This window comes from Dromaius novaehollandiae, chromosome 13, assembly GCF_036370855.1.
Source record: "Dromaius novaehollandiae isolate bDroNov1 chromosome 13, bDroNov1.hap1, whole genome shotgun sequence".
Lineage (NCBI taxonomy): Eukaryota > Metazoa > Chordata > Aves > Casuariiformes > Dromaiidae > Dromaius > Dromaius novaehollandiae.
In genome coordinates, this window is record NC_088110.1 from 19,604,555 (window position 1) to 19,627,051 (window position 22,497).

General features: G+C 37.9%; 1 protein-coding gene across 1 annotated transcript in view; it reads left to right on the forward strand.

Annotated features, from left to right (window-relative positions):
* The window catches only part of CDYL2 (chromodomain Y like 2), a 62,409-nt gene extending 42,466 nt beyond the window's left edge, over positions 1-19,943 (forward strand). The window contains exons 4-7 of the mRNA XM_064519740.1: positions 7,127-7,299; positions 12,064-12,274; positions 13,022-13,165; positions 15,422-19,943. Coding sequence (XP_064375810.1) covers positions 7,127-7,299; positions 12,064-12,274; positions 13,022-13,165; positions 15,422-15,580 — 687 coding nt within the window. The 3' untranslated portion in view covers positions 15,581-19,943. The remainder of the gene's footprint in view (positions 1-7,126; positions 7,300-12,063; positions 12,275-13,021; positions 13,166-15,421) is intronic.
* Positions 19,944-22,497: the final 2,554 nt, after the last annotated feature.

Sequence of the window (22,497 nt, forward strand, 5' to 3'; positions counted from 1 at the left end):
GGGATGTTGTAAGCACTGCACTTAAGCAGTATTTTGTGTATTTTCGTCCTAATCAATTATCTTAAAAAAGAAAGCACGGAGTTCAGATATATCTGACTTTTCCACGCTTGGAGTCCTATCAAAAAGAACGCAATGGAAATTAATTTTTCATATACATCTCTGAAACTGAAAATTAAGCATAAAGAAAGGAATGACATAGCTTTTATTTCCAGGATGGAGCTGTAAGAAGCAGTTGTTCACATGCTGAAGTTATTGCTAGTTACCATCCTTAGCAGAAATCTGGTCTCTTTCATGATATTAGTTTAATGGTGCTCCAGTTGTTGCAGATAGAAGTATTTCAACCTGTGTCCTGAGATAATCATTCAAAAAGTATATCTTGATACCCAATTGTTTATTTTCTAAAATGACTTATTTATGCAATCTTTACAAATTAAGGGCTCTATTCTCAGCTGAATTGCTTAAGAATGTACAACATATACATGATATTAATGAATTCCCTTGTTCCAGACATTATATACTCAGGGTCAGGCTTGCACCTGTAGCTCATACTATTCAAGTACATATCAGTAAGAGAAAGGGCTCAGAAGCCCTTCCTTCCATTCCCTGCGATCCCTGCTCAGTGGGTAGCAAGGTCATGGTATACCTTTTTCATGTCAGAACAGGAGAGGTGTAAATGTCTGCATCAGGACACAGACAATATACTTGAGCCCTGTTCCATGCACTGATGGAAAGGAGTTACTGTATATCGGAGAGGAAGCCAAGGGGCTGCCTCCCATCACCAATTTTGCCTGCCTGAGCACTCTGCAGACCGAGTCCCTCCAGGAGCTGCCAACAGTGTCGCAGATCTCTGACCTCCTCTACCTTCCCAGGACTCCAGTGCAGCTCTGGCTTATGCAGTCACTACACAACCTTCAAGACTAGAGTCTATGAAATACCAGTTTGAAGGAAAGGCAGACTGTAGCTTTCAGGAATTCTTCTATTCATTAAGAAATTGAGTAACTTTGGAATGAATTTCCTGTAATTAGCTTCAGATAAAACCATTGCCAGTTATGATGGGCCCTAAATTTGACTCCCCCTCCCAAATGCACATGTGCCCGTGGACACTGATACACACAATGATACCAAACAGTTAAAACTGTTGGTACATACACTTATCACTCCTAGGCTTTAAATTATTTAATATTTTAAAACCATATCTTAGTAATTAACATTGAACACCAAACACCTGTTTTTAATACTAGATCCTTCATATGTATTAGGTTGCATAAAATACCTCATTTCATCCCTGTATTACTAAAGAGATTACTTATATATTAAAGAAACTACCACTAACTGATGCCACAGGTAATTTAAATGAAAAGCTCAAGGGCCTGAAAATTATGAAATCAACAGCTTAACCATGTTCATGCTGAAGAGGCATATCTTTGTGTTGCTGTCTCTGCTACTGAACATCAGCAGTCTTCAAATGCACTAATCAGTGAATTAATTCAAGCTCTTCATGTTTGCCAAACCAATTCATTTTTTTTAAATTCTCAATATGCCAGGAGCCCATCACTATGTAAGAATAAATCATAAACCTGTAATATTCCTCTTCTTGCATCACCAGCATTGACTACTTCTAGATCTTTGCTGAAGCTCATGCAAAAACTATGAAATGTATTTTAGGAAGCTACATTACTGACTAAGATCTGGATGGTCAGGAATTGATCAGGGTAATGAGTTTTCTACGTTTAGATTGTCTGTTTAAAATTCATCCAGGCTGAGAGCAATTGGAAGCTGTTACCCTCTGAATGCTGCTTATTGGCAAACATGAAACTACTTCTCTGGCCTCAATCCAGGCTGCAGCACGTGAGCATTTGCACCACAAAATCCAGCATCTCCAGTACTGACATCCTTGTTGGCAATTTCAGTAAAAATTCGAGGGACTGAAAGGAGAAATATGTTGAATGCCTCGTCCCTACAGGTTTTTACCAATAACCATAGTTGAGAAAAACTGATAGAGTAGTTCAGGGAAGCTTACACTATTTCCAGGTTTGACACCTTTTACCACCACTGAATACACAATCACGAAACTCCTACAAGGTTTAAGAGAATATGTTTCATTTTGTCAAAAGAAACACTAATTTCAAGCTTTATTAGAATTTCTGTAAATTATATTTGCCAAATAGAAAGTGATGAACTTACTCACAGCAGGTCTGCTTGGTGTGGTTAAAATATTAGTGGTCTAGTTATTCTGGGCCATCCATGTTAGGCAAGAAAACAAGTTGTGTGCTGCCCACAATCATTATAAAATTGATCTTATACCAAATCACTCTCACCACTAAACACCTCTGCTTCCCTTTGTGTTTTTGTCCTAATCCTCAGATGAAATTTAATAGTTTCGTTCAGCCAGTGCCATCTGCTATTTTTGCCCATTCACATAAAGTAACCAAGAACTTAAGAATTACGGCACAGGGTTCTGTGTGTATCTCTAAGCTGAGTCAAACAAGTTTTTTGCCTGCATGAGATAAATTTATCATTTACATGCTACTCAACTTATTTTCATGAGGCTTATTGATACCAAAAAAAAAGCTTGGAAAAGTCTACCTGTACCTTCATCCTATGTTGTTGGTAACCACATCACACCTGTGGGTTTGTGCAAGTGATTTTGGCATAAAATGTGCCTATGCTCCTGCCAGCAGCATTTGCACTGACTGAAGTTGGCTTAGTGCCACCATAGTAATTGAGTTTTTTCAACAAAATGTTCAGGTCACTATAGAAATTTTTTTTTTTCTTTCACAAGACCTTATAAAATTTTCAAGCCAGTGTCATGAAACAGTATAGGTTTGTGTTTATTTCAGTGGCTTAGGCTTGCTACCTTTTAAATTCATTTTTTAAACAGATATGTAAAATATTTCATCATTATAAATTCCATTAGAGCATTTTCTCTCACCGATCTTTTGCTGCTTCTGAAGTTCTTTCTCCAATGATGATGTTGCTGCTTTAATTCAGCACATTTCAAGGATCCAAGTTCTGTTCAAACTTGAGATGAAATGGATCCATCCACTGTTTTCACTTTGCAGTGTTAATATAGCTAGAAATTAATATTCCACTGAATTAAAAGCAAAACATACCCTAAACAGCTACTGTTTTCAATAAGGACTGATGTAACTACTTCAAGTTCACTTCACATGCAGCAGAGTCAGGCCTCAAATTTCTAGCCATGAGAATTACAGGTTCTACAAGGTGTATTTTGAAGCACCGGCGTGCCTTCACTTTTCCTTGCTTTAAACTTTTCCTGACTTCAAAGAAAACATGGCAGGTACAAGTTTACTGCTATGTGTATTTCTGCTGTCATACAAAGACAGATTGTTTCTTTGGCCAATACCTATGCCTGTAGACAGCCATATAGGTTCTTACGTCTTTTATTTATCAAACAGCTTTATATAAAAAAGGACTCAGAATCTGTTTGCATGAAGAGTCAATAAGTAACAAAAAGTGCATTTATGTAAAAAGGTAAGACTTGTGGGAGAGGTTCTAAGGACAGCTGAATGGTTCTACGTTTTTCTTTTACTGTAATATTTACAGAATATTTTCCTTTAAGAGTATTAACAGTGAATCTTTAGAGGTTCAGGGAAGTTAATCTTTTAAACTAGTATTTCTATTTATATGAACAAGAGACTACTGATTCTTGTATAATTAAGGTGATAAATTCCCAACTTCCTGATTTCCCCAGAATGTAAGCAATATCTAAACCAAACAGCACCAAAAGCCTTTTAAAACCTCCTACCTCCCTTGAAAGGCATTAAACTAAGCTCTCAGTTTAATGAAGTTTTTAAACATTGTATGTTTATTTTGCAATAAAAGGTGTCCTATTAATAAACTAACCCCCTTCTTGTCTTGACAAGGTTATAAAATAAGCAACTTTTGAAAGAGCAATAATTTTATTATATATTTGGGTTTCAGTAAAACAGTAAGTGAAGCATTAGAGCTGGTCTAAATTTATAATTTGATAGATTTTCATCAGCTGAAAATTTCCTCTGAAACTTTAGTCAAATACAAATAAAAATACTACCCCCACAACTGAAAATTGACTGAATTTGACTGACCATAAAATAGCTTACAAAAAAAAAAAGACATGGAACTGGAGAATAAAGCTATGGACCCCTGCAAATAGTAATATTAGATCTGTCTCACTAGAGAAAGTAAAACTTAATTTATCAAATGCCATAATTGTACCAAATGAGGGAAGGTTCAAGTACCATGAAGAAGAGAAAAAGGAATATGGAATTTAGCAAAGGTACTTAACTAAAAGCACACACCATATCTATTTTTTTTAAGTGAACTCACTACTGCATTAAATGGAATTTGTACTTGAAAACAGCAAGTTCTGAACCAAAATTACATTTAGAATACTGTAGTTTAATACAGAGTTTTGGAGCTAAACAGGCAAATCATCTTTTTGTCTTATTTTGTTGTCAGTAGCTTTCCTATAATTGTATAAATGCCAGGAGGAAAACACCCATACACAACTGATCAGGAAGGAAGGCCATGATGCCAAGTGAGGAGTGGACAGCCGGGTAGATATAACTAGGCTGAGGGCCATGGTGGCCTCGTGAATTTTGGGCTACACAGGCAAAGGAACCATACCATTGAACAAGGGAATGGGACCTGACTTTGCTGGCATTGGTATATTCCCGTGAGCTTCTGAGCACCTTTTGATGAAAAAGATAATAACAAACTTAGAGCTATTTGTCAAAAAAAAAATTTCTAGGTATTGATAAGACCAAATTATGATTTTTTTCTGGTTTCCAATAATATTTTCTTTCACTAGAAACCAGTGGAACAGTGCAAATAAATTTGCATTCTTGCTTAAAAATGCTATCCAGAATAGTGTCGAAGCCTTCCCTATTTCAACGAGATCTGAGAAATCAATTTATAATAACTCACCTTTAATACCACCCTCTCCAAAACCTGAAAAAAAGATGATGGCAGAATACTGCTTTTTCCATGTAGCATAACCTCTCCTCAAAAGCCATATATGTACATATATGTAGTTTTGGATGACTTTGGACATCCAAATTAATAAGGGGGTGATGAAAACATGCCAGGTTTGGAATGGATTATGTATTTGAAGGACAGGAGTCCTTCAACATCAAAAAAATGGTATGTATGCAAGTATCACTGGAAGAAGTTGAAACAGAAGAGAAACCTACTGGATGTAATATCATATCAAGGCATTGCATACAAATCAAAACTCCTCATTGTACATAAAAATGACTAACTACTCTCTAATGTTATTTATATACCTTCCCTTAGAAAGAGCAGATTTTGAGGACATTTAAAACGTTCAAAGTAAACTAAGAGGACAATGGTGTACTCACACAGAATTAAATCAAAATTTATATTTTTTTGGTTCTAACATCTACTGACTTCTACAGTTTCTTTTTTTAACTTTGAACAGAGGTTTGGTTTCTTTTCCCTTTATTTTTCCCTTTACAAAATACAGAGTTTTGCCCACATTTTTACCACCTGAGGGCTGAGAGCTTCTGCGATTCTGAGACTAAACAATACTCATAAAATAGCTGATGACATTTTTGTATCTGCACAAGAATTTCAAATACAGTTCCAAATTCTGCTGCCTTTAATTACTTCACTTCCACCCACTGTTACATACCCGGTATTACAGGCGCTCCGAAGTGCACGTGTTGAAGGGAAGCTCCTAAAAATTCACCAGCCGATTTCTCGTGTCCCGGTCTTAGCAGCCAATAGAAGGCAGGTATTCCTGTGCAAACACATATGGAAAGCAGGCAGTTAGCATTGCACTGCATGGTTTGAACACACAAGTTCAAGCTTGTTCTCATAAGCCACAGAATTTATAATAAAGGCCTACCGATTTAAAAGGGTATAAACAAAACTGCTGTTCTCTGTTTAGGGGGATTCTTATGTAAAACATTTCAGAGATGTAAAGAATTTTTGGAAACAGAAAGTGGTGAACAGAAATAATTGCAAGCTAAAAATCTTGTTTCTCTCTTATGTGGAAACTGTATTTGATCCACCAACCACATTTTGCTATCTTTGAAAATTTACCCTAACAGCAAATCTTTCAATGCAAAAGAGAAAAAATTGACTCAACAGGCCCCTGTGTATAAAGACTGCCTGGGCACATGAGTATGTTTAAGCATAGGAAGTGTCACACTAAAGGAAATCATGGCTCTGCTGAAGTGAAAAGCAAATCGTTGAAGGGAACAGGAGAAGCACGAGCTCCTGAAATCAATTAGTCAGTGAGGCTACCGACACACCTCAGGGTAAGCCCAGGCTTACCAACTACGCTGAATTGTGACCAAACAAGAAATTACCTTTCCGAAGTTTATGAAATAACATTTCCTTTTTAAAAACCATTAGGAAAACAGTTCCACTCAAACGGTAGGCTATTTTCTTACAATGCCAGCAGCTCAATTCTCTATGGATTTTGATTAGTCTTGATTTATGGTGCAATTAATAGTTTGATTCGGTTGTAAATCACAGAGTAAAAAGGTCTTTCCCGTGGCTTTTTGGTCTAACTTTTCTAGACTTTAACCATATCACTGACCACAGAAATATGAATAATATATTTGTCATACTGATGTATATGAAGTCCTCTTGTCCCTACCTTGCTCTGGTTCATGCCATCTTAAACCAAAGTAGCTGAAGAACTGAAAACTGGGTTTATAGATTTTGCTTACAACATACTGAGGTTAATAGGCTATTGTTGTGATGACCATGTTACTAAGGATACAGCAATGTACAATGAATATTTTTTAAACTATGAAAACACAAAGTGCTATTTGAAACTATTAAATTGCAATCAAATAGTATCAGTCAGGTGGCCAGAATTTCCCACAGACTAAGAAAAGAACAGCCAAGTTATAAAAACTTTTTGAATTAGTGAACATCTATAAAGCACTTCCAAATACAAAACATTTTGTAAACTCTCAGTGTTATCATTCTAAGTATATTAAAATTATATAAATATATATAATTTATGTAAGTATTAATTAATAGTGCCCAAAATTTAAGTCTCTCAAAATCAATAAGGTTTGTAAAATTAGGGAAATGATATTGCAACGGCATGCATGTCGAATTGTTTACTTTTCTTTATCCACAGATCATGAAGGAAGTTCGGAGAGCATTGTGCAATGCATCAGCTGATGACAGTAAACTCTTACTTCTCAGCGCAGTGGGAAGTGTATTCTGTAGTGGCCTAGATTACTCATATTTAATTGGCAGGTTATCCAATGACAGAAGAAAGGAAAGCACTAGGATTGCAGAAGCTATAAGGTGACCCAAGCTTACCTATGATCTCTAAATTATGAAATGCAGTGTGTGATTATAAAGATATTTATCAGGTCCAAAAATGTTGTATATTTAAGTGTTGATTGCATTCTAATATAATACTACAAATTTATTTAGTAGAAGAGCCTTGGACCTTTCCTTATTAGAAAAAAAAGCACATTTATTCCAGTGCTACTATTCACAGCAATTTATTTTATTCCACTTCTCTGTATTTAATATTTCAAATTATTCCTCCAAATTCCAACACACCTTTGTCGGTTTTTTTCAAATTAGCTATGGCTTCATGTTCTAAAGTGGTTCCTGAAAGGTAGATAATTTATTTGTTTTAATGTTCATCATTTTAATGAATTTCAGCACAAATGGGAATCCATGGCTTAGTCATATTCTGTTGAAATAGCAGTCTTCCACTGTATTTCAGAACCTTACTAGAAGGGTCTCCACTCTTTTTCTTAAATTTAAATTACTTAATGTATATGTAAATGTAGTTTTATTTTCATAACTAAAATGTCACTTTCCTTACATATATCAGGTTATCTTAACAGAAATTCAGAGTTTATGACATGTAGACATTAGTATGTCTACCAGTCAATCTGCATAATACATCCCCAAATATTTCCATTATCCACACTGTATACATATTGGGCAGATCTTCCAAAACAGATCAGCTTTACTCCACCAAAGTCAGTCTGTACCAGCTGAGAGTTTGGTCCATGTTTTTCACTTCCTACAAATAAATATCCTTCTTCTGAGAGCTTTCAAATTCTATGCAGCACATTCCAACAATTCTATGCAGGAATACTAAAGAATTTGTTTTACAACAATCTATATTTTGAACACATTAGTATAACATAAGATTAGGTTTAGTTGTTACATGATATGTATTTCACGTCCCTAACATAGGCGAAGACACTCTGAATAGTGACCTCAGTCTGTTAATCCTCAGGTGTCTTGGTTACAACTACTGCAGATCAGTTTGGATTCTCAGTTTGATACTTTTGAAATTCTCAGAGAAGTAAAAATTATTTTAAAAGAATGAAAATGTACTACTTAAATATTTAAAAAGTTACCTGTTTTTAAAAGTCTACCTATGCTTGAATGTCATTTAGTGATATTAACAAAGAGGAAAAAGGAAAAACCCTTTGAAGGACAGATCCTAGATTACTTTCCTTAATGTGAGGGATCTTTAAAAATGTGGAACCAAAAAGAATGGGAGGGAAGAAAATCATTACTCTTGTTTGAGAGCACACTCACACTCTAGGAAAAGACACAAATTTAATATTACTCATTTAAATATTGCATAGATAGGTATTGCTATATAGGTATATGTTTATATACACACATTTATACACAGGTATACTTATCAATTCAACATTTAAAGAAGTATAGGCCAGACTGTGACATTTTTACTCAGTTTTTCCATTCCTGGACTCACGGAGCACTCTTGAAGTACTTGCACAATGTACTTCTACTTGTCAAGAATGTCGGACTCAGGCCCACTGGAAATATATTTTTATTGTACTTCTGGAAACAATACACTACTTTTTCCATTTAACTCTCTCGGTGCTTTCTGTGAACAAAGGACTCAACCTACGGAAAATATGCTATAATAAGCACAGGAAAAACATACTTTTTGCTTTTTCAGTGGTTAGCATGTCCTAGTACACAGGAACCCCTCTCTGCTTTCACAGTCCTACATCAGGTTAGACTGATACATCTGTATCAACATGAAATAAGAATCTTCAATACACTGTGTTTCTGCTCTCTAAGCTATGGATCTCATATTCTGATCACAAGATAAAAACAAAGTTTAAACACCTGTCAAATCTCCTATCACGTCAATGGTTTATTCGCTTGGCCCTGTCCTCATCTGCTGCCTCTGGGGCTTGCAGCTCAGAGGGTGCACAGCCTTGCAGCTTCTCTCCAGGCATGGGACACAGCTCATCAGCCTGAGCTGCGATCATCTAGAAGCGTGTCTGGCATTGCACCTCTGCAGCAAGAAACGGGTAGAGGGACTGCAATGCAACCATGCATATGTGGCCTACAGAGCCCTGCACTCAAAAGTGACTCATTGGAAGGCAACCCTAGCATCAGGGTCTTCTTTGTCACATCATCAGTGAGGCATCATTACGTGACCTAATACATGGAATTCTGGATGTGGTCAGAAGAAAACTAAGAAGGAGGAGTTTACTTGTTTAAACTGTTTACAGCCTTTGATGTATTTATGGGCCCCGACCTGCAGCAAGACCACTGCAACCAGGCAGTGGTTTCTGAGCATCCCAAAGCGCATTCAGTGGTCAACTTTCCAGATCTCTAGTGAAAACAGAAGCCTTCTGCACATAACGCGTTCTCTGATCTTTGAGCCTCAGGTTCTCCCGGGCTGCAATTAGAACTTCCAGTCTTTTTCAAAGACTGTCTTGAATTGAAACAAGGAACTTCTAGACCAGCAACTACACAGGCGAACTTACAGTTCAGAGACATGGAAACACATCATGTTCCGGGGACAAAAAGAAGTCACTGAAACAACGTACCAAGCAGGGAGCAGAGATAAGAGAGCGCTGGACAGCGCAGCTTCTGTAGGTGCACTGCACCGAATGCAGGTGTTTGTTCCCCCCATAAGCTCCCTATGTTTTACTTTTCCATTCTATAGGTGGCACATTCCATACTCATCCATTGTGCCACGTGCTTTGTGTTCCTCATCCTTCCCGGGTGACCAAGGCACAGAGTGTCTGATCAACGCTCTGTTCCACTCTCTCCCCAGCCTCCCCAGCTCCAGGTGCTTCCTTCCTTGCTTGCTCATATGAAAATCTCATGTTTCCTTCATCCCTTCCCCTTCATTCATTCATTCTTCCTCCCCAACATCTAAGCATTCCCTCTCTATGCCCCTAATTGCTTTTCCATATTCACGTCCAGGTCCCATTTATCACTACATGCTTCCTGCTTTTCTCTACAACTCTGTTTACTTCTTTCTCCATAAGGTCCTCAGGTCTGCTGCCACTACCTGTCCACACTGTTTGTTCTTTTTGCCTCTCATTCTTCACGTGCCTGTTTCTGACCCTTAGTCTTACTTGCAAAGCCTACTTGCTTATCTGCTACAGTTCCCAAAATTCTGGAATTAATCAGGTGCAGTGATCCACAGTCATTACATAACCATAAACAACCAGAGAAATGACGAGACTAGGGAACAACATTGCTTCTGCAACAAAAAAAATGAACAACTCTCCTGAATCCTCCCATCCTCTAGGAAGAAATTGTGTCTTGAACACATAAATATGATGTTTTTTATCTCACTCTCTTTGTCGTGTCTCGGATCTTCTGTCGTATTGCTCATTGTGTAAGCAGAGCTGCCTTAACTCCCACATGACTCCTTATTTTCTCATAGTCAAAAATCAACTCCTTACTAGACAGCCAGAAAAACAGAACTCATTCATTTAGCATTTAATGCTGGGTCACCTCAGACTCTTCTTTTTCATTTAAAATATAGACAATTCCCTTGCACTTCAGTCCAATAAAATACTTATTTTCAGTCTGTTTTCCATTTTTTCCCAAGTCAGGACTCTAACCTGCAAGGCTCACATTCTGCTCTCAGATGTGTAAGTCGAGGTCTTTTTGACCTCAGTGGGCGATCTGCAACTCATCCAAGGGCATATTTAAAAAAATGCAGTCATGTTCTTTCATATAGTCTGTCAGCAATGAGGTACACCGGATCTAACAAATACCCAAGGCAGTCACAGAATCACCTGCTTTGTATTGAATTTGATTAATATATGTCTTTTTATCTAAAGTAATTGAGCATCTTGTTAGCCTTCATATACCTGCTGTGCACTGAGCTGCTGGAGCCCATAATTTGCCCACAATTACACTCATGCTTTTTCCTAATTGGTGTATAGACTTTTCCATTCAACAGATGTCTTTCCACAGTTCCTAAATGGTAGGTGACTTATTTGGAATATCTCTTAATAGCACAGAATTTAACATGTTCCAGTTTACTCATCCAGATGAATCCACTCATACTATTTCCCCATTATTTCCCATTGCTTCACATTTACTGTTGTAGGCAGGCATGGGCATCTACTTTGTTATGCTTTAGATCAGTCATTTGCAAACAGATCACTCTCACAATTCTCTCGCTGTTTAAACTTTTTTCCCCCTCTTTGACTCCCCTTTTGCGGGTCTTGCTCTTCCAGCTGGTGTGCCATACAGAACATTCATTATCTCCCAATCCACTGATGGGACTTGCAGTAATCTTTGACATAGGATCTTAAGAGAGCTTTTTGAAAATGTAAAGCTGCAAAAAATACCTGAGTTTCCTCTGTCTTTTATGCTAAAACACATTCACCAAGTTAGCCAAACCACATTGTCAGAATCCACACTAGCCATTCGGGAACAAACTGAGAAACACTATGTACACAAACTCATGAGTTACTCGTCAAGAAGTAAAACCCACCCTAACCAAGCATTCTGCAAACACTACAACAGTCAGTGCATTTTGATTAATCTACTAATATACAGCACACACAAAAGTATTTAATATCCCAGGTACTCTGAAAGATTAAATAACTAAACATGAGAGAAATTATCCATGTCTGAAGTAGAAAGTGTCCTGCAATTCTGACCTCATAAAACTGGGCCATGGCATTTATTGCGTTCATCTGAGGTTCAATTTTGTTTTCAGATTAAGTATTTTAGGCTCGGGAATTTATCTAAGTGTTATTTCTGTATTCAAGATCTTCCTTTTATTTTTTATTTTAGGGATTTTGTAAAAGCTTTTATTCAGTTTAAGAAGCCAATTGTGGTTGCTATCAACGGCCCCGCTCTCGGGTTAGGAGCTTCTATTTTACCACTATGTGATATCGTTTGGGCAAGTGAGAAGGCATGGTTTCAGACACCATATGCAACAATCCGACTCACTCCAGCCGGCTGCTCATCATATACATTCCCACAAATACTGGGTGTTGCACTGGTAAGGTTTTCCATCTAAAATTCCTGAAGAATCTGTGTTAATTTCACACTCTTGTTTTCTCTGTCTTTAAGAAGCAAAACAGAAAACACAAGTGTTTCTCTGAATTATCAGGAGTGGAAATAAAACCCATGGAAAGTTCATCTAATCCTATTTATTTCTTATCATAAAATGACCTCAGAATTCAATATATTCCACGGGCAGTATACAAGAAAGATTTAACGCAGGTTGAAAGAGTGATTATTGCCAAGATCATGATAGAAAAGGAAAGAAATGGGTTGGCAGAATAATGTTACAAAATACTTACCTGTATTGTGTTAAGATTGTGCAGCAACAGAGCTAAACACTGCTCTTTGCTTCTTTTCTACAGACAGTCCTTAATAATTCCAGAAATGTTGCTTAGCTTTTTACCATTGTAACAAAGTAGAATTTGACCCACAAAGTATTTCATACTATGTTCTGTGACTGTTGGCACAGCATCACTGTATCACTGACAGTTACTCTTGTAAAATCAGCAATATAGATTCATCATGCATGCCAGCACATTTCTCTTTTAAATGAAGCCCATGCTGTGCTCTGGCCACCTGCACAATCCTTAAATAGCTACCAAAACTCCTTTTTAAGTATTCTGCAGTATGGAAAGATACAGGAGAACATTTGTAAATTTAATCTTGAAAATAGGAGGGAAGCATGGAAAAAGTTTTAAGGGAATAATAACCCAAGATCTCAAGTAACCTTTTGCTTTTATAGGCAAATGAAATGTTGTTCTGTGGGAGAAAGCTGACAGCACAGGAAGCCTGCAGCAGAGGACTAGTGTCACAAGTGTTTTGGCCAACAACATTCAGCCAAGAAGTGATGCTACGAGTGAAGGAAATGGCATCCTGCAGTGCAGTGGTAAGGAATCAAACAGCTTTGTGACTAAATTACACTTCGCAAAGGTAAGGTGTGCTCCAAAGGCTTATCACATCAGAAGGGTGGGGCCTGAGTTTCCACAACGATACCTGTGGAAGAGGGATCAGCATGAGCTAACCTGGAGAGGGATCAGGGAAGTCAGAGAATCTCCTTTCCTCAGGGGCAGGGAGGGTTGTTCCCTTTCCCCAACTCCACATTTATTCAGTACATGTGGAAAGTCCTTGCCACAGATTTTGAAAGGGGATTTCAGCATAGCTTTACTTTATAAAGATGGAAGAGTCTGAAACTGTGCAACAGTATTGGGACATCTCTGCAGGATGTCAGAAAGTATATTTGGCCTTCATGTTGTCCTGGCCCACTGTGTCTCAGCTGACTCTGACTTCTTTTCTGCACCTGCATAGTTCCTGATTCTGCAAAATGTTCTGCACAGGGCACCAGAAAGGTATAATAATGCCAACTAAGCTCTGCTGTGAAGAAGAGGTGAGATCCAGACACAGATGGATCTGAACAGCATGTGGACACAGTGCATTGTAACTTTCCTTCTGTGTACCTAACAGTTAAATGAAAATCCTTTCCTAGTTTTACTTTCTAAGGCCCTTTTCCTTCAGGCAGATAGACTCCTGTTCCAGGCTCATCCCTGCTTTAAAAAAATGCAATGAAGAAACTAATACTGGCTGCAATAAAACTGCACTAACAAAAGTACAAACTGCTACAGTTTATTGTTATACCTCATATCCCTGAAACCATCTTAGCATCCCTCAATTTCATTGAAAAGATCCACTGTAAAAGACAAGGTAAAAGCACAGGAGATTTTTAATTAAATGAAGTGTAGATTATATCTCACAAAAGACATTCAGAATGAAACTCACTGGAAATGTAGCATAAGCTTATTTGATCATGCTGAGATAACATGTATTATATGAACTGGGAAAACCTCTGGGCCTGACTGTGAATTCTTCCTTCCTTCACTGATATTGGATAGCAATGAAATTTTCTCCTGAGATCTGTTAGAAAGAAGACCAGTGCTAACTTGTGGACAAAGATAGAGAGTTAAAACTGCCACGGATTAGATTTATTCTCTGACATCCTAAATGCAAATCAGGCTGAAGTCACAAAAACAATGAATATAATGAGCTCATCCAAGTTGACTGTGGATACTTGTTCACGACAGAATAATGCACAGGGCCAGCTACTTAAAATTAACACCACTTATTAAAGAGAAATGCTGTTCTGGAAGAGCACAGTGCTGTAACCTGTAACAGACAGGAACTGGGCTTCAAATGTAGCTGTTGGCAAAGCTGAGTGGAGAGTATGCATCCCGCTGGCCATAAACAGGGTAGTAATCTTCTGTCCCAAAAACTCAATACTGTATACATTTCTAACGATTTTGTTTTGAGTAGCTGGGTTCCTTATAAGATATATATCTGTGTTACATATTTCGAAAGGAATTTTAAAGGAGGCAATCTCATTCTGCTTAAAAATGATCTGGGAGAAACAAGAGCTGAACTGTGGGAGCAACCACGGACTTGCTGTTCACGCCTAACTAACAACAATTACTAAGAGAGCTTATTAAGGCTTGAGATTGGGTTTTCCAATGTAAAAACTTCAGGTGATTCATTATGACCTCTTACATCATGCTAAGAAAATGTAACTCCAGAACAGTCAGAGGGTGCTTCTTTCGCTTAACACCCTTCTGTCATAAAATGCAATTTCTCTTTCGTAAACATTTAAGCAAGCAAACCTGAAAAGGCGTTTGCAGTAAAGGCCCATTCCTATTCATTTCTGTTCTGACAATTAACTAATACATGGGGAAAAATCGTTAAAGATGGACATCCACATTTGGGTGTCAAAACCCTATAACCTTAAAGACTAGCTTCCAGAAAACAGGTAGCTGATGTATCATGCCTCACAAATCTTCATTTCAACGGGTCACATGTTGAACAAGAGGGAGTTCAGCTCCTTCCAGAGCCTCCTGGCAGACCTTCAATAAAATAAGGTACTCCTGAATCCCTCTTTCCTTTTAAAAATGTTGGCATTACTGCATAAACCACAGAAGTCCTGAATTTTTAAAGACACTATCAGCAACTGGAATTGCAGCTGAAAATCAGACCTCATTTCTGTGCCCAAAGGAGTTATTTAGATTGTAAAAGTCAGTAGTATAAAAATGCTGTTCAGAGCATTATCCATAATAATTATATCAGATTCCAAATAAAATACTAAGCAATATTTTGGCTTTAGGTATTGGAAGAGTCCAAATGCCTTGTGCGGAGCTTCCTGAAATCCGGACTGGAAGATGTGAATGAGAAAGAGTGTCAGATGTTGAAACAGCTGTGGAGTTCTTCCAAAGGACTGGATTCATTATTCAGCTACTTGCAAGACAAAATTTATGAAGTCTGATGTCATGGCCTAACTTCAAGAGAAAATGCTCCGACTGTAAACAGAGCCCAACATTACCTGTGTTTGAAAAGCAGAGGCAACGCATCCTTGAGGAATTTGTGACAGTGTATCTTAATACATATGGTTGTGTCCATTTCCTTGTGAGTTACACAGCTGCTTCTAGCTGGTTTGATTTCGTGTGACAGAGATGTAGGCAGGCTTGTTCAGTGCACATAAGCTCTGCAGAGGGCTGCGTCTTTCACATGCTCACCCAGATAAAATTCACATTCCAGGGGCCAAGAAGCACTGCTGCGGCCCAAGAAGGCACGCCGTCGGTAACCATTTATTTTGTCTGTCCTTCTTAACTTATTCTTGCTGTTGCAACACATCTGGGCTGACACACAGGGCTCAAGCGGAAAACTGGGTCGGCGTAACATTTTGTAGACCCAACCATCATACTTATGAAATATTTTAATTATTTTTTTCTAGGTTCTAACAATGTAATGGAAAAATCTGATAATTTATATGTATAATATGTAAAGTTAGTTTTACAAAAACTACTAGGATTTTTTCTTTGTTGAATTTATTTAACTTATTTATTTTGTGTTCATACTCAGCTGTTGGTTGATCACAGATCTTATTTTCATACTTCCCTTGACTGAATTAATGGTAACACATAAGAATGCAAAAATTTTTTAGCAGCGAGCTGTGTAGAAAAGAAAGACTATATATAGAAAACACACAGTATGCTGTGGGCACTAAAAGAAACAGCCATGTGCATGCTCTTGTGTGCGGGAAAACTGTACAAAGATGTATTTGCCAGGGTTAAGGAAAGAAAAAAGCGGATTCTGAAACAGTGAGTCCCCCCTAGTCTCTCTTCACTTTCTGCCTTCTTGAGGAGCATTGAAGGGCTTGCCAACAAGATGCTTTATTTAAGTTTACTATACTCCTGTTAGCCGGATGTCAGTAACAGGGTGAGTGGTGCCGTTATGTGGCATCTTACTGTTCTTCAGGTTTAAACATCCCCTTTTGGTCTGAAGTCTAAAAACAAATCTTTATGAGCCTTAGTCTAGTTGCCTGATTCCTCAGGTGTGAGATAATTTCTGCTCTGGAGGCCTTTGGGTGTGGGCCAACAGCTTATACAAGGTGCTAGGTACTGAACAAAGTGGAGGGAGAGGTTTCCTGTTGCTTTTCCCAGCTCTCCACATCTGGCCACCCCACCATCTGGTTACAAGAACTGATGGCTATCCGTAAAAGCAGTCCCCAACAAATGACAAAACTCCCATCCGTTACCCCAGAACGTGATGCAAGCACTCCTCAGCAACACCGACCGACTTCCGAACACTGGATCACTCTCGTTTCCTTCTTGCTAGTAAGGCAGTTAACATGGAGCTAACGCAAACCTGCTCGGTGACTTCAGCTGCCATTTTAGCATGCCCAAATCAAAAGCTCTTGAAGCAGAAGCTCTGCACGTTTGTTTATTTTGTAATGTGTGCACTTACTCTCCATCGTCGAGCTCAGCGACTAAGTGACTAGGTTATGCCCTAGACCTCTGCAAAGGAGGTCAGTGGTTAGGTTTTCCCCCTCGCGGTCTTTCCATGACAGTCTCCACACACCTTTGTAAAGTTAGCAAACAGGTCATCACCGCAAACAGTAGCCTTCAACACATTTATGTGTTATTTCTTCTTCCACAAATAAAGAAACGCACTATTTCTAGGGCCTGATTGTACCATTGATTTTCAAGGAAATCATTACTCCAGAGGCAGAAGTTTTCATGGAAGTTCTTCATAAAAAATATGAAATCTGGCTTCTAATTAGCCAGCTGAAACGTCTTCAAAAAGCACTATCCAAACAAGTGACTTATTTTTAAATGTCTGAAACAAAGAGGAGCTCTTTCAGTAACTCTCGGAAATGATAGATATACCACTCGTTCTTATACCAAGAGCTGCTTGTTTCTGCAACCTGCCAGCAATGCCACAGACCCCGCGACCCTGTCTGTGTGCACATCTGAGTCACCTATAGGGCAGTCCCGTTAAAAGGAGAGGGATTACTCAAGTGAAAATTATCCACGTGCCTAAGTGTTTGCACAATCAGGCCTCCGGTACATGACTTCAGAAAAAAAGTAATGGAAAGTACCATGGTTCCTCAACTTCCTTTGTTTTTCTTTCTTTATTCCCGTCCAGAGAGCCATAACTCCTAGTCATGTGTTAAATGTGTTAATAAAATATTAGGAAGTTTATTTCAGTACTATGCTTGGGTTTTGTAGATAAATTTAGAAAGACTGCTCAGCAATGTGAAGGTAAGCTTTCCGTATGAGATTTTCAAACAAAGAAGAATCATAAGTTGTTAGACTTTAAACTGCATCATTTCATCTGATTTTTCAAATATCTGTATCTTAGCATTTTTTATGACAAAGGAATGGTTGAAATACATTTTCTATAATTATTTTTCCATTAAAGCAAGAGCTAAACATAGTTAACATTTTTAATTATTCATATCTATACAGTCACAATCTAGTTTTCATGGAATCTATTTTCCCTTCAAGAAAAGAATAGTAACAATGTCAAAAGCTTCTTTTCCAGTATTTAAGGATCAGAATCAATTCTCTCTTGTGTTGCTGTCCTTACTAGGTATTCAGATATTTAGATGTACTGTACATATTAGTCTGGGTACCTTTACTAATATTCACAGTATTTAAGATTATAAATGCAATTTGTTGTTAAGTATGTTATTTTATTGTGTAAATTGTTTTGTACAATCTTTAAAAATCTACAGTTTTGCATTTGTAGATATTAAAGGTAAGCAATTTATTTTGTGTTGTCCTGCATGTATATTTTTGCTGTAGATAAGTGTTGCTTAGTTTACTATTTCAGTACATTTCTGTTTAAATGAATAAGCTTACAAACTTTAATACAGTATATATTTTCAGAATATAAACTTTTATATTTCTGTGGTAGGTTAGGGTATGCGTTTTAGGCAATCTTTTTCACTACTATTAACTGTTCTTTTAATCTATAATATAATGGTTTTGTGCCAATAGTTTTTCATTAGAATAAAATGCTCTTTTAACATTAGGGATAAACAGACAATTTTGGTTGGGGTTTGTTTTGTTTTGTTATTTTTTAATTTTTTGCCAGCCTTTACAGTTTTAAATGTAATTTGTAAATGTATTGCATTTGTGAATAAGCCTTACCATTAGGTACAAGAAATCTTTAAAGCTACATAATTGCATATATAGTACTAAGGACTTCCCCAAGTAATTGCTGTAAGAAAGTTAGCAAAATCAGAGTACAGGGCCTTAAGTTTTTCTTGTGAAAAGGATAATACGGGTTGTTTCTTTCGAACAACACAGTTAGACTTGTCAGCATGGGCTTTGGTATATATAAACTGTGCATTTGTGCTCCCAACCACAATAGTTTAATCTCAGGCTTTGTGTGGCTGGGTCTATAAAAGTCAAATCTGGCTAAAGCCAGCACTCTTTAGGAGACGCTAAAGAAGTTTACATAAGAGACTTATAGACAATCTTAATCATAGTACATTTGGGTACGCTGTATCCTAGATGTGTTATCTGTGTCTGCCCAATTAACCGTACGTTTTAAGCCATATTAAATCTCTTTACTGCTACTTTAAATACTACACTGAAAGTCATTTGCTAGCTTACCTACCCACAGACAGGATTTCGATTTTTAGTGAATAAAAATATTATGCCTTCCATAAAAACAAAGGACCAAAGAACTACATTATTCTGACAAAGCACTAGTTACTTAGCCAGTGAACTACTTTGACGTTTGTACTGAAGATCAAATAGTCTCCTTCTGCTGCAAACACCGCATTCTCACCCACACCGAGCATAAGGGGAAAAAAGGTATCCACTGACTCACTGGGAAAGAGCGACGGTCAGCTAGGGTGGCATGTCTACTGGTAAGGCTTATTACCAAACCTCTGAGATGAAGCAAAGAACCAAAAATTCACAAATTATGTCAATGTAAATTTATTTTCAGAACTTGCACAAGTAATTAATTGTAGAACTCTGCAAATTAGGCCCTTAAGTTATTTTGTCAGGACGCCATGGAACAGACGAAAACAGTTTCTAATATTTGTAATGATGAGTACATATTATAATATTATAAGGGTACAGGCACCCCTATATCACAGTGTTGTAAATATTTTCTGAAACTGGTACAGTACCGAGGGACTTGTATCTTCTGATATATCAACTATTGACTGTCTAGATCAAATTGTACACAATTTATTTGTTGATGGTCCTGTAACTAGTGTATGGACACATTTCTGGGTGCCTTAGAAGTTGTATTTTTCATGTGTGTTAATATGCAGTATTTATACATTGTGAGAAGCTGCTTTGAATAAAAACATTGAAACTCCATTTCGACGCAGTGACTTTCAGTTCTACATCATCAGAATGAATTTGATAAATAGGAGCCACAGACTCTCTTTTGTATTTTAGTATGCAAAGCTATTCCACAGACTCCTGTGTTTTGAAAGGAGGTCGGCAGACAAAAGGCTTTTTAAGAGAGAAAGGGAACTTAAAAGTATTCATTAAAAACTGCAAAAAATAGGGTATTAAGAAATACTGCAGTAAGGACTCTCTGAAGTCATTCATCATGAATGATCTCATGTATCATTTCATCAAAGAAAACCACAGAGAACTGTCTTATAAGTACGCTTCTAGGATGCCTTCTACCCCATCATCACTTCCACCACTGCTCTGACACGTGCAGGGCACCTAGAGCGTTCCCTGCCCAGAGCAGCTATTGCAGGCAGCGTTTCGGCTCCTGGTGAGGGGATCGGGCTTTGGGGGGCCTTTCCCAGGGGCTGCTTCTGCGAGCGGCCCCGAGCCCCCGGGGCAGCGTGCTGTGGGACCGCGCACTCCTCCTCCGCGGTGCCGGGCTGCGCACCCTCCACCGACTCTCTGGGACACGAGGAGGTGGTTTGGCTGTCACATCCCTGAGCACTGTTTCCAATAATGTATCTTCCATGATCAGAAAAGCAACTGGAAAAGACTTCCACCCTGGGGCAGGAAGGGAGGGATATTTTATACGGGGACTCAGTCATTACCCAGCCACCTATACAGCAAGGTCTGCAACAAATGCCCTACGCTTGAGCTACGGGACCACGCTTCTCTTCCACCGACCAAAGTGCTTAGCTTTAACATGACAGATACTGTCAGTAAAAATTGCGGTAAGCTATTTAGAGCAGAGGATCGAGCAATTCAGTCTTGCTTCACCACCAACAAATCCAATTATTATTTATTACAGTGACTCTTGTCATGAATTAACTTGTTGTAAGTTGCACCGGACTGCAGGCAACGCGCACATGATGAACACAGTATGACATTTATGTAACATGTAGTTAAAGACACCATAAACTTAAAACTCGTACACAAACATATTCCCTTGCTAACTTTTGTGTTAAAAATGTAGATGACACATATGATCGTTCTGTGATCTCTATCCTGTTTAATTTTCATTTCAAGAGATCTTAAAAGTATGAATCCAATATATATCTCTTTGGAATTTTACCAAAACTAGGTTTAAATTTAAAAATGATTTACTAAAATAGCTACTTTTAATTAGTAAATTGATTTGACAACTTCAATAACCAAATGTTTCTAGATTTTAGAGCTGGAAGATCTTCTCTCAAATCCACCTTTATTTAAGACAGGTGGAGGTAAACAAATTTTAACTCACAACCAACTTTTCAAATCAGAATTATTTAGTCATTAAGTTGAACTAACTAAGCAAGTTAAAGTATTTTCTCAGCACTGCAAAAGAGGTTAAGCTCTTAAAAGGTGTTTTATTACTTTCATATGCTTAGCTAGTAATTTCTATCAATCCTATAGTAGTAGGTTTCGAGGTTGTTTTTTGGGGTTTGGGGGTTTGTTTGACTTGGCAACAAACCTCTATTGATTTATCTCTCCACCCTTGTCTAAAAGTTTTATTAATAAGCTTTGCTCTTAACACAGATAACTAGTGTTTCATCTTTATTTTTCAAAAATTCATTCTTTCAAGGAAAGTAAACATAAAAGAATCCACCCAAAGTTCAGTTTTTATTCAGAAAGATAAATGTTGGTCCTTGTTGGTGTAAATTAATGCACCAGCAAACCACATGGGGGAGGAACCCGGTAATCTAGTATATAAAAAAATCTACAAAGTTAAACATTCAAAAGACCAGTCTATGAACTCCAGGTAGGAAAGAGCGCAGGCAGATACCAATCCCACTGGCCTGAAGACAAAGAAAGCACTCAGACAGGTCAAAGCACTAACTAGGCAAACTACACCCCACCACTTCTCCTCCTCAGTCCTGATTAACAGACAGCAACAGTAGTACCTATGGCTCTGGAGCAAATGAAGAGCAACTGAAGCCACACGAGAAAAGCAGGAGGACACTGCTTTAAAGCTTTGGGCGGTATTCACACAGACCGGCAGAGCAAAGCCAACTGAGCCTCAGGAGCTGGACGATGAGGCAGTTTGGTTGAGGAGGAGACAGTCAGTGGGTGAAACTCTGGGCCTATTAACATCAGGAATTCACCCCTTCTTTGTGCCTTACTTTTGTGGCAAACCCCCTCCGAAGATCGTAAAATTTAATAAAATGTAACTCACACCTGTTTATGACTCCGATGCCTGATTTATCCTCAGAAACAATCTACAATCATGGTAAGGAGAGAGTTTCAAATTATTGAGCAAGCCAGAGAAACAACCTGCTCTAGAATTCAAACCATTTAAATTGTACTAGCAACATTTTGCTTTAAATTATATTCTTTCCTTGGTTTCACAAAATTTGCTCATTACAGATGTATAATAAAAATAGAACCCTTCGGAGCTTTGCTGGATCCCAATTATTAAGTCCATCTGGCCTGACATGGTAATTTTCACCTGGAACTGTCAAAAGGTGCTATGGGAGAAAGAATGGAATTTTCC